This window comes from Hyalella azteca, unplaced genomic scaffold (assembly GCF_000764305.2).
Source record: "Hyalella azteca isolate HAZT.00-mixed unplaced genomic scaffold, Hazt_2.0.2 contig4106, whole genome shotgun sequence".
Classification (NCBI taxonomy): domain Eukaryota; kingdom Metazoa; phylum Arthropoda; class Malacostraca; order Amphipoda; family Hyalellidae; genus Hyalella; species Hyalella azteca.
In genome coordinates this window covers 114,214-127,288 of record NW_025934332.1, presented here as the reverse complement: position 1 = coordinate 127,288, position 13,075 = coordinate 114,214, and the positions used below count along the sequence as shown (strand labels likewise).

The 13,075-nt window shown below is 38.0% G+C and overlaps 1 protein-coding gene across 1 annotated transcript; it reads right to left on the bottom strand.

Moving 5' to 3' along the window:
* Positions 1–4,073: 4,073 nt before the first annotated feature.
* LOC108675169 (myb-like protein A) lies at positions 4,074–12,134 on the bottom strand. The gene is made up of 3 exons (XM_018163161.2): positions 11,617–12,134; positions 8,214–8,339; positions 4,074–7,933 (listed from the first exon to the last, which is right to left on the bottom strand). Exons 1-3 carry the CDS (start codon positions 11,694–11,696, stop codon positions 7,324–7,326), a joined length of 816 nt encoding a protein of 271 aa, XP_018018650.1. The 5' UTR covers positions 11,697–12,134; the 3' UTR covers positions 4,074–7,323.
* Positions 12,135–13,075: the final 941 nt, after the last annotated feature.

The window sequence follows — 13,075 nt, the reverse complement described above, 5'->3', positions numbered from 1 at the left end:
TTGTTGGTGTTGGTGAAATTAAACGGAAAAAACCTATAGCAGTGCCCCAATTCTGATCGTGTATTGTGTGTTAGATACAACACTGAGCATATGATGCTCTAATTATAAAACTAAACTGGAGACAAAGAAACAAACATTTTAACATCCTCAAAAAGTTATCAATTGTATGTTTCAAAATATATAGTTGGTTTATGTTTGTCTATTCGCACAAGAAATTACCGTCCATGGTCTCTTCGGTTGCCCAGGAATTGATGATACCTAGTTATGCTCATGGAGAAAAATTCTTGCCAGTTATTCAATGAAATTATAAGGCGATCATTTCTGCAAGTATTTTAATTGCTCATAAAAAGTTAAGTGATGGTATTAATAGCTTTAAAGTTACCGTCATTTTGAGAATAGGTCACCGATAGCTATGAAATGAGACACGATCCTTGTCCTTAAACAAGGTCAAATTAATACTTCGTGCATACATATGTGCAGCTTTTCTGCTAGCCTAAACATATAATCAATAAAACTACAAACTTCTTACGTGGAAGCTGGTTATATATGGTAGTGGAGTTTTGAATTACATAGTTTCAGAATTTATTTTCCGGTTTATTGGTGAACAGATTGATCCTTTCATTTACATTTCTTCGTATTCGAGTGATTGCAGCTCATTCGTATATTTCATGACAACATTTTGAGTAATGCTGCCAGAATCACACAAAATTTCTCGATTATTGCAGCATGATCAGGTAATGATAAAGTCATTCAAAATAAATCTTGAAAATTGTGAAGAAAATATTTAATTTTGGGGATCGGAGGTAAAGCTTACATTCAAAATCGATTAATTTCATACAGTGAAGATATGACGCTTTTTATTATCATTGACAGAAACGAAAGATGTTTCTGTACAAGGTATCTTTTTTTTCGACCACATAAAGGAGTGGTCAAAGTCCAGTCTTTGCTGCGCGATCCTCGCCGGCTGTCCACGTCGCTCGGCCCTGACACATTCTGTAGGCCCAAGACTTCCTGAAGCGTTTTCAGGGGCCCTCCATCCCAACTCGTACACGTTTCGAATTAGGTACAGTCAGCGGGCTATATACACGTAGCGGGTTAATTTCACGTAGCCCCTCAAGTTCACGTAGCGAATTAAGTACAGGCAGCGGGTTTGTCACATGTAGCGGCATAAGTACAGGCAGCGGCCTATAGGACAACGTAGCGGTCTAGGACAACGTAGCGGTCTAAGTACAGGTAGCGGCCATAGGTACATGTAGCGGCATAAGTACATGCAGCGGCCTATAGGTATAGGTACATGTAGCGGCCGTCTAAGTACATGTAGCGGTCTAAGTACATGTGGTGGTCTAAGTACATGTGGTGGTCTAAGTACACGTAGCGGTATTCTGTAGGCCCAAGACTTCCTGAAGCGTTTTCAGGGGCCCCACCAACCCAACTCGTACACGTTTCGAATTAGGTACAGTCAGCGGGCTATATAAACATAGCGTGTTAATTTCACGTAGCCGCTCAAGTACACGTAGCGAATTAAGTACAGGCTGCGGGTTTGGCACATGTAGCGGCTTAATTTAAGTACAGGCAGCGGCCTATAGGACAACGTACGTAGCGGTCTATGTACAGGTAGCGGCCATAGGTACATGTAGCGGCATAAGTACAGGCAGCGGCCTATAGGTACATGTAGCGGCCTAATAACAGGTAGGTACACATAGCGACCTAATCACACATATAAGCAAATTCATAGCATGTGATTAGAAGGTATAGCTAGGAAATCAGTCAATAATTGGCTAACGAAGTTAGGAACTCGTACGTTTTTGGAGACATTAGGTAGCGCTGCATCTGAAGGGGAAACATGGCCTCCCTGCGTGTCAAGCGAGACTAAATTTAAGAGAAAAAAACTGCATGGTTGAAAGACTGATGGATGTAAGACTGATGATTGAAAGGTTCAACCATCAGTCTTTTGGAATGGTTGAATAAACTGATGGTTGAAAGAAAAAATTATTATATAAAACTGCAGTCTCGCAACGCTGCCAAATCTCGTACCAACCGAAAAAAACGGGATAAGGTTGTTGGGAAAGCTCCAACAGTGTTTGCAGTCAGATGAATATCTCTCTAGGAAAAAAGGTTTCAAATATTTTTAGGGGTTTTTCAGTCAACTAAACAAGTCCTATGCTTGAATATCAGGAAAACAAACATCGTTTGTAGGCTTAGGAAGAAGTCAATGCATGGATAATAGGGGAATCTGTAATAGAAAGTTTGACTGAACTTTATTGATTTTCTGTGTCTTATAGCATATGACTATCTATGAATTAGGCCAACAATTATATATCAATGTGATTCGTCATTGAAAGCGAACCCCGCTATGGTTATCATCTATACTTGCTTGATGCTATAGTACTTCTTCGTTGTCCTCAACGTACTCGACGAAACCTCAACGTTGTCCTCAACGAAGAAATAAAGATTTTGTGAGCTTACAGAACTTTAATATAACAGTAATTTTTGGTGTAACATTTCAAGGTGGTCTTGCAGAAGAAGTTTGGATAAGGGGTCTCGAAAACCTGAAGTTGCGTGGTGTCTCCACCGCCATCAGAAGATGATAACGTAATCCAGTGCACCAGGTTACATCACTTCTATTTTGCCCCGAACTACTCTTACAACTCATCGAAAGTTTTCGGGTGCATTACATATTTTGATTAATTATATATCTTGTTAGGAAACTTCGTTCAAACATCCCAATGAATCACTGGCTTTTTGCTTAAATTGAGTTAGTGAAAAGTGTAATGAATATTTTTTTTAGGTCTAACTTGGATTTCATTTAAATTTGAGCATCAGCATGAAAAAATTTTCAGTTCAATTTATGTTTAAAAATTTCTGAAATTTCTCAATCGCGAAAAGCCATTTTTAGTCATCCGATAATAATCTTGTAAAGGACTTTAAAAAAATTGCTGCACACCATTGTAAATTATTCTTGCAACTTTAGCATTCACCTTATTAACTGACTAGAGCTGTTCGGAAACGAGGATGGGTAGCTTTGAACAGATTTGCGAAAGCGGATTTATATCTATCAGAAATGTACGCAGTGCGTAAAATATGACAGGACTCAAAGATGTCAGAATACACAAGAAAAATCGATGTTGTTGATGATTCTGAAGTGTCATTAATCGTTTAGTTCATCACTGAGAAATTTCTAGAAAACGTAACAATGCTGTATGTAATCATGAGACTTTTTCTCTAATATCGAAGTTCTGCACAGAAAAAATTCGCAAATTAGAAGATATTTTTGATCGTATGTCTACTCAGTATCGCCCGCCTTATGTCAGACGTTACTCAGGCGAAGGTGTGCCACGGTGAGTCATTGTTCGTAGAAGCGTAGATCAATACGAAATAAGTTCAGGATTGCGGGAAACAAAAACTTTTTTTCAGTTATCTATGGTAAGTCAACCTAAACAACAATTCCCTTCGCAACTGTGGTACAAAGAGATAAATGCAGTCAACAAGTCTTAAGCCCTATCCACACCCGTCAATTTTTGCATGTTGCTCACTAAATTTCCGAACTGCAGTGGGGACTGGGGGGGGGTGGCTTGGCAATCACAGGCCAGTGGGTGTTTCTGGGGGTGTGTGTAGTGGAGACTCGTGACGTCATCGTACGACGGCTGAATTGAGGCCTGTGATTGGCTGTAGCGATGGGCTTGCGCTCTGTGCCTGGTGGGGGAGGGAAGGGAGAGGGAAGGTAGAGGGAAGTCTATAGATGTTGCATGAAGGTGGGAGTGGGATCATGTCAAGAGTGCATATGTAGCGTGAGTGATAATCATTTTAAATAAAAAATATTTTCTTGATTCAGAATAAATTTTATTTAGAAAACTGTATAGTATTCAACTCATTGATTACAATAAATTTTATTTGTTTAAAGACCAATGCACTATGTGACTCCTGACGAAGCTACGTCACGATGAAAGTAATACTTCTGTAATTTTGGCTACCAACTCACTTGGGAATGGCAAAGCAATAATTTAATTTTTTTCTGATGAAATTACTTTGTGATGTAAGGTTTCGAAGATCCGAGTAGGGCGAAATAAAACAAATTTTAACACGGTACATATATGTAACAATTTATTATCCAATTGTAAAAATATAGACATTGTTCACAAACTACATAACTGATGCGATGTATGACTGCACACAGCACACTTTTATTTCACCTCTCGTAACTTAAATGTTGCATTCAGCCTAAAAATATTAATTTCAATCTGGAACTCATTCTATAATTACATATATACTAAACTTATCAGTTTGTTTGGAGGTGTTCGTTGTTGCATGTCTTGGATTTTGACACAATTCATCGTGTCGATCACAGAAACAAGACTAAATAAGAATCTGGACACTTCGAGATGTGAACAACTAGACACATTGTAAAACAAGTAATATACATTTGCGTTATAGTTTACATCGTGATTGATAAAAAATGTAGTGTTATACCCATACCCATCGAGTGATAGCTATTGCTCCTATTTAAGAAACAAATTTAGTTTTCTTAGAATAATCAAATATTCTGAATATTGTAGCAGTTTCCTATCAATATATTCAGATCGTCGTGTCACAACAGCTGGAAGGCCGCGCAGCTAGGAAGCGATTACAATTTCCTTGGAACGGCCAAGCATAATCCTCCTCGCACCCTTCCAGGAAAGACTACGAGGTTCACTATAGTTTTTTTGGAGTCGGATCTTGCATCGCGTCAACACCGTTACCGTCGGCAATTCGCTTGCTGTGTACAGGAAGTTTGAGCAGGAGGCAGCGTTTAAATCAGCGTTTTTTTGTGCTCGGGTCAGGCAGATCCAGTATATACTAACTTTTCATTTCAAAAATTTAACTTGAATTAAACAAGGAAAGCATAGTTTCAGGGTTTTCGATCTAATGTATGTGTACCAGTTTATATATTACCCCTCCTGAGTCCAATCAACCATAACGGAATATTAGGTTATCAATGAAATAAGTAGTAGTGGAGTGGCGTGAAGGTTATCATTGATATAACTACTGGAGTGGAGGTTATAAATGATATAACTAGTAGAAGATTGAAGGTTATCATTTATATGACTAATTCTGGAGTGAATGTTATTAACGATATAGGCTAACTTATAGTGCAGAGGTTGTAGACGATGTAACGAGTAGCGGAGTGAAATGTCTTGTCACTGATACTCTGAGGCATAGGATTCAGATATCGGATTTCACATGTAACATTCCCATGTAGTATACTATGCGCAAGCTATCAAGAGGTAATTTTTAGCGATTTCCTAATGTCTAGGAAAACTAACATTTTTCATTTGAAAACTAACAAAACAGAACAAGCAGACCAATGATCTCAAATCCCCCATTTAACTATTAAAAGACAAACTTACGAAACGTGAATATCATAGTTATCATGAACATCAAGTGTTATGGGAGTAAGAAATACGTACTTCAGCTGCCGTCAGAGCCACTATCTTCACCACAACACTCATGTCGCCGCCGCCCCTCAAAAGAAACTACCAGTATCAATTTTGTTAACACAACTGAGCCAAAACTTTCTAGCGCGATCGAAAAAGTTTCTTAGTTATTACGTGGCAATCAAAACTTCAAATTCTGATTCTGACCAGTATTATGTGGTTCTTATACTGACGAGCGGCAAAGAAAGTGTAGTATCTACAGTGGAGATTTATGAGATTGACGGTTGACCATTACTCTCCAACTCCATGTTATAGAAGCCGACCATACAAAGAAGCTCGTAACCTAATATAGAAAGAAACTACACCACATTCACGAATAAACCAGTATACGCCGTGAAACCCGTTATATATTCTGAATACCAATACAGTAATTCCAAGCAAAAACAAAACCATGTAAGAAAAATAAATAAGATACGAGTTGTATTTGGCTTTCAGTCTTTATCGATATATAAGGAATCTGTTAAAATAATATAAACTATACGCAACAAAAATTTGAGTGACCAAACGTAATGAAACCTTAAGAATGAGGGGGTCATTTGTATCAACAACTAGGCTGTAAATCTTATGAAATTAATCTGGTAGTTAAACTTAGGACGTTGACAATTATTCTTAGAAACGAAACTGTCAAAAGGCCCGTGGCACGACGGCTGGACTTTCCGTTAATTATGAGTTCAAGCTAATTAGCTTTAGTTTTGCTCATGATGATAATTCATCGCTTTTATTCAATATTTGTGGGCTATCTTTCTAGTATTTGTGACATCTAAATTTCATTTAAATTTAAATGTCCAATTTAAAGTGTTTACGTATGGAATTGCTACCCCGAATTAGCTACACCGGGTGCTGCCAGCCCCATTAGAAAGTACCATAGGAAATGGTTGGTAATTATGTTGGTGATCTGGAAATTATTGATAGGACCTTGACAAATGAACTACTACATTCGCATCGCCAACAATGGTCGTGATCAGCAAACGCCAAAAATATTATAGGGACATAGCATCACAGATTACGTGAATAAATCCAACTCGTTATTGACGAGACGTTACTTGTCCCTGTCAACAGAGCAACATTTTTTGCACCGATGCAACAACTTCAACAAAGGCATGGGATATTTTAAAACAACCACTTCAGTTTAACAGCAATGTTGATCAGAGATGAAATTTGAGCTCATATTTTCTTACGAAGCGAATGTATCTAATATTAATCCTAAAAAATCATTCAATGACTGCAAATAAATAGACTTACCGTAATAACAATTAAGGAAGGTATGCCAATTACTGATTTAAAGGTCATGCAGAATCACTCGCCATCACAGCTCTCGTCGAATTAGATTGTATAGTTATATTACAAAAATTCCTAAATCATCGCATACATTAATTATTTTATACCAAAATATTCCTGATCACGACCAATCACAATCCGGCTTTCACCCATCACGTTATTATACGTATAATTCAAAATAACAGATCAAACAAAGCAAAGCAACTCGTTTTGTAATATTTTTAAAAAATCCATCATTTCTCGATACGAAAATATGCCAGTAATTTCGTAATTTTTATGCAGCATGCCAGGTTTAATGTGAAAGAACGTAATTTAAATTGGTGCATCTCGTATTATAGTTGAAAAATGTCTCATTTGTTTTACTGAAGTAGCTTCCATTCCGCATCTAAAACTGAAAAAAATCGTTCTGCTTCGTTGCATCGAGTGACAGCAATTAGAAGATGCCGCAATCACTAACCTTAACCTCACAAGACTGTACATGTGACAAGTTTAGTAATCTAAGAGTGTACGAGTACGCGAATAACACGACTTATGGACTTCATGCGAGTCGTTGACTTCAATAATTGCTACATATTTACTTGACAAGCTCTTCTTGATAGCAATCCGAAATGAAATTTGCAGTTTCGCTGAGCTGCGTAAGGCAGTTTTGTAATCCTATCAAATGATCGCGAAGTTGAGCTGAGACTTGGATCACCGTTTCAGGAGCAGACGACTGTACCTCTGAACCTAACCCTGCACTGGCATCTTCAGCGCTCTCCGTTGAGGTTTCTGCCAAGTCGCACTCTGAACTGCATTCGCTGCTAGACGAGGCGACTGAGATCATGGACAATGTGCTCTGTCTCCGAGCAGGAGCTGATTTGTTAGGAGCGTGCGAGTTCCGACTGGCTGGTGAGACGTTGTTGTTAACAGTGTTCGAGCTATTGCCATTATGCTGAGTATTATATGCAGAATTTTGGACGACTGAATTTGTTTCACTTCCAGAAGAATCGCAGGGACTGGACCATCTGTCTGAGGTTGAATCGTGTTGCGGAGTGACTTCGTCGTCGTCCTCTGTTGATGGCCCGTACATGAGATCATTCTTGGTAGTATTCAACAAGCAGTACACAGCGTAGGGATCGTTGGAGTTTTTCAGCAATTCCGGCACGGTTTTGTCCTTCATGGCACTGAAGTCCATGTCAAGCAGCCTGCCAACGAAATATATAGACGATGAATACGATGCAAATCAAGGTTTATCTGATCATATGAATAATGTTCTACTCAGGTTCAGTATCGTTAACTACTAGTGATTAGGGGTGGGGTTAGAGACGAGAAAATAATTATAAACAGACATATAGATGATGATTAATTTCGCTTTAATTTGTCTGAATTTTGTGTTTGAATTTTCGCTCTATTTTAAACTGCATCATTACGGCTAAAGTTCGAAATAAATAGAATTTTCGTGAACACAGGTTTGTCTGAACTCACCGGCAAGGGACCATGACTGTTTCGTTCATGGCATTGACGGATGTCACAAATTTCTGGACGGTTTTGAGGACGGATTGCGAAGAAAAGGTGTTGCTGTTGCTGCTGTGCTGCCGTGGGGGCATCAAGCTGGGAAAAACAAATAAAGGACCACGGTTAAAGTAGAAACTGCTCCTAGTAAAATAGTGACAAGTAAAATTCCTCATTGCAAACAAGAATTACGAAAAGGAAAAATTACGGAAATGTAAATTATATATCAAATATTGAAAAAGTTGATTAGCTAACAGAAAAGGACATACTGAAATCTTTCTTACGTAGACTATATTTTCAAATATTGAAAAAGTTGATTAGCTGAGAGAAATTGAAATACTGAAATCTTTCTTGCGTAGATTATATTTGGCCAACATAAAATTCCCGATTTCGACCCAATGAATACGTCACTTCTCGTAGGGCATATAATTCACAAGGCATACATCCTACACACGTACATAAATGATAGTAAAGAATAATAGAAACAGTTCCTATTGGTTGATGCGCACTGAACCGAACTTATTGCGCATCGCGCGCAGCATGAAGATTTTGGCATCAACCACGACTCTGAGAAAGACGCAAGGCCGAATATGACATCTATGTATCGTAAGGCGTCGACCTAACTCGGCGTATCCTTGTTGTCCTTGTCCTTGGCTTGTGAGTCCTTGCAAGCCGCAAGACTAACTGCAGCTGTCACATGGATATGCGTAGAAGACAGTAATAGAAACTTTTACAGAAATAATTATTGTTTTTGAGCCACTTGACCGTCCGCAAGAGCAGGATGTAAAATTGAACTCCTTTGTCAGAAAGAGCAGAAGTATACGAATTGCTTTCTGTAGGCATATTAGTATGCGATTGCTGCCCAATTGAGCTTAAAATTTCTAACAAACGTAAAGGTACGCAAGATAATACTTTTTTCAACGCATTCAGAAGAAGGCACGGCCAATGATCTCTCGTTCGATGTGATAATAAATAATGCAAATATGCTTAAAAGACCTAAATTAAACTACAGCAGTATCACCAATAATATTATTAAAACACTACAAAACAGCTATCAGTTTAAAAATCTATATATTGACGAAATATTCAGAATTGACGGTCAAATGATGTCATGCCAAAATACTGGGAAAAGCTAGAAAATTATTTAATTAGGCAAGAAGACCATTTTCATTAGAAACTTGAAATCAAACGGCAGTAATAATAATAAAAAATTCTATCACTTGATCGCACAAGGAAATAACAGGCAAATGGGCGACGGTTATAAAAATTCCTCGGCCTGTAGGAAATTCCCCATGCCAGAACGATCCCTCGAGGGACTGACCAGCATCCAGTTTACATACTGGGAACACTTCATTTCGGGGTTCGTTCCCAGTGTAGTGTATAAATTGCGTTGTAGAAAACGTTCTTTGAAACTTACTCGAGCGAAATATCGAGCGCTGTTTAACCCCGACTAATTAAGATTATCACTCTACCACAATGCTCAACATGGCCCTATCGTTAATTAGTTTACGCGGTTTAATCAAATAATAACCGTCGACAACAAAGAAGTTCATAAAGCTGAAAATGAGATAATCAATGTGTTCAGTTGCACGCTCGTATCACATGACATGATTTGGATGATAATAAAGTTATTATCCGATGAACGAAAAAGTCCGTCGAGGTAGTTGTTGATCTGGTCAGTATACGAATTATGGACTCATAATAACGTTTTGTACGAGGTAATATGTTACAGTAACTGTTGCTCTGATAACAGATTAAAATTAACTAAAAATTCGGTGTTTCTAAACTGTTGCGTTTCTATTCACTTAATTTGGGCGACTTGATAGACAAAAATGAAGACAGCGCTATATGTTTTTTCAAAAGTTTATGACCTACCAAAATTTCATGACCACATGGATAAAACGTGATGATCCATACCATCACGCTTCACATTTAAAGGGGCGTTCATTTGATTATACTTTATAGTATTGAGAAAGCGAACGCATAATTCATTTGATCTGAAATCCGTGGGTACATAACGCAAAACATTGTAATTTTAATATTATGTCACGAGAAATAAATACGAACACTAAACGGTGCGCTGGAGTCGTGGCAGAGCATGATACTGCAGTTCGAGGCAAAATAATTCGAGCTTTGTTCGTAGGTACCTAATTGTTAACTTAGACGCGAGTAGCTATTGTTTCGACCAAAGCAGGAAACGTGAAGTGTTGCTTAACAGGAGCCCTTCAAAATAAAGTGATGTACTGATGTTCATTATTGCATGACTGCTGGGGAACTACGGAGGCATTTGAACGAACGAAGAGTTCATAGTGTACATCCCGGTATAGTTTCATCAAGGCCATCTCGGGATGGTTTTCGGGTACGATGACTGCGAGAAAGATAGGAGATAGCGGTGCCAAGTGGACACCGAAATCAGGTCAAAAATCTCTCATTACGATGGAAATTTGTGGATTTATGAGTCATGAACTAGCTGCTAGCTACTCACCAAGATTTCAAAAAACTTGATGAGAAACACTGCCCTGAAAATGGGAACAATCCATTCAGCACAACAGCCCAGGAATACGACATTGGTATCTCACTATCTCAATTCTCAGTATCTGGCTAAGTTTTAGTGCATACGGAAATATTTTTTAGAGGCCTATATCAGCCATGAGCAGCACAAAGTTTCATGTTTGTTTCGCGATTTGAAACATCTTCAACTAAAATTATTGACTATCTATGTAGGGATAGCCGGATAGGGGTGTCAGTGGATTTAAACCAAATTCGATCAAACACGACGTCGAGGCAATCAATTGGTAATTAAAACGTATCACTAGCTATTAATATTAGCTGCTTACTAATATTATTTAAACAATGATTCTACTACAGGACAGAATAAACCAAGATATGCAAGATGACCTAAGTCAGGATACGGTACTTTTAATTGAATTCCTGACACGGACAGTATGGCTAACAAATATTGTACGCATCGGCACACGCATTCGAGTCACCGGCCGTTTTATTAAAAAAAATCTAGGCTATGAATGAAAGTGACCTAAGCCGAGTGAAAGATATCAGATTGTGCAGAGATTTTCATAGTTCAGTCTTCTTATAAATTGTCATCGTAAATATCACGATTCACGGGCCGCGTGACGGCGTGAGGTCAAGGCTAAAGCGCGAAAAATAAATGATCGGGATCTGCATAGCTATAACGTTATCGAAAATTCTCACGAAATTGACTGCCGCAGTCTCATCATCACCTATGACATCATTCCATTTCTCGATGTCACAAGAAATAAGATTGTTTCTCAAGAGACGGAAATACGGATTGAACAATTAGGTAGCTACGTGTTCTCGATTTGTCAATTGTCATCGCTTAAACATGTTCTTGGCTTACCTGGTGCTGTTTTCAGGATAAACTGTGTCGACGGATCTGAACATCCTGACGGCTGTTGATTTTCTAGATCGCTCTGTCATTCAATTCTTCGACGCTGCGACTAAGAAGTCTTTGATGTGAAAGATAATTCAAAGTACCTCGGGAGCCGACTTCAGAGGCTGCAGTTACTCATCAATTTATGCGGAATTATCAGTATTTCTGGTTAAATAGATCGTGATAAAGGGTCAATGGCTCTGAGGCACTATCACTGCCACTCCTGGCACAGAATGCACCTCCACTGACTTATTTAGTAACTGCAAGTTATTTTCTCGCGTTTTAACACTTGTCACTCGTACCCTGAGAGGCAACCATCTAAGTCAGATACTGAAAATTATATAAGCAACTCGAGTCTATTCACTCCTTGTTGTTGGGGTGGTAACTTTAAATAATAAGACTAAGCAGTTAGAATATTGCCGGTGAATGCAGGGTGCAGCTGACTACGGACAGACAAGCTCGCACGACCAACACTTCCGAGCGCCTTGTCGCAAATGCTGCGCTTGGAGACAGGCACTCGCATTATATACGTCTACTGGCTGTGAACACTCGTCTCTATCCTGATCAACAATATTTCTTAAACTTCTAATCTTCATCCATGTTATTTAAAGAATCCTTGCTATATGAGACAGACGGCATCATCGGCATGAGTATGTTAATTTCATGCACTGAAGCAAAGACATACTTATACAGTTATAAGTAATGTTTTTTAACATCTAGCTGAGTGAGTGAACTACCTTTGTGACCTTGAACTCCCACTAAGATAATATTGGCATTGCTTCTATCTGGAGGGTTGTTTTTTCACCAGTGAATGGGCCTAAATCGTCACAGTAGTATTAATTACTTATGTAAATTTATGCATTACAGTTAAATGTTGCATAACTTGTAAAATTGTTGTCCAAAGACCAAACTCAGTTTAAAATGTCATTATCATGTTATTTTAGCTGCCGCGAGATAGTCCTTTAATTCCCGATATCAAAGATGAATTGCTCATGAATTATTGCATGCATTATGAACACTTAACAAAGACACCACTGTACGCTTTGAAAGGATTTTGTGAGTTGCATTGATAATTCCTGATTGAATGGGAACTGCTTCTTTCGCATATACACTACGTATGTTTTGACAGTATATCAAATAATTACGAAGGCGATTGTTGATTTTGAACTATTTATTAAAAAAATAAATAATGATAATAACAATAATAGTAATATTAATAGTAATAATAATAATAACAATAATAATAATAATATAATAATAATAATATTAATAGTAATTATAATAGTATTAATAAATAATGAAATATATTAAAAAAACTGAAAACATCCTAAGTATTCGCGGCCTCCATTAACAATTAAAGGAAAATACTTCAATCTGAGGAAGACTTGATCTTTATTGCTGAAATAGTTCGCGGTTTATCTGGTGT

Excerpts from the sequence above, each read along its gene's own strand:
- LOC108675169 (XM_018163161.2), bottom strand. The coding sequence starts at position 11,696 with ATGACAGAGCGATCTAGAAAATCAACAGCCGTCAGGATGTTCAGATCC. Across the intron at positions 8,340-11,616 it reads TATCCTGAAAACAGCACCAG|CTTGATGCCCCCACGGCAGC; the intron begins GTAAGCCAAGAA and ends TGTTTTTCCCAG. Across the intron at positions 7,934-8,213 it reads ACAGTCATGGTCCCTTGCCG|GCTGCTTGACATGGACTTCA; the intron begins GTGAGTTCAGAC and ends TTTCGTTGGCAG.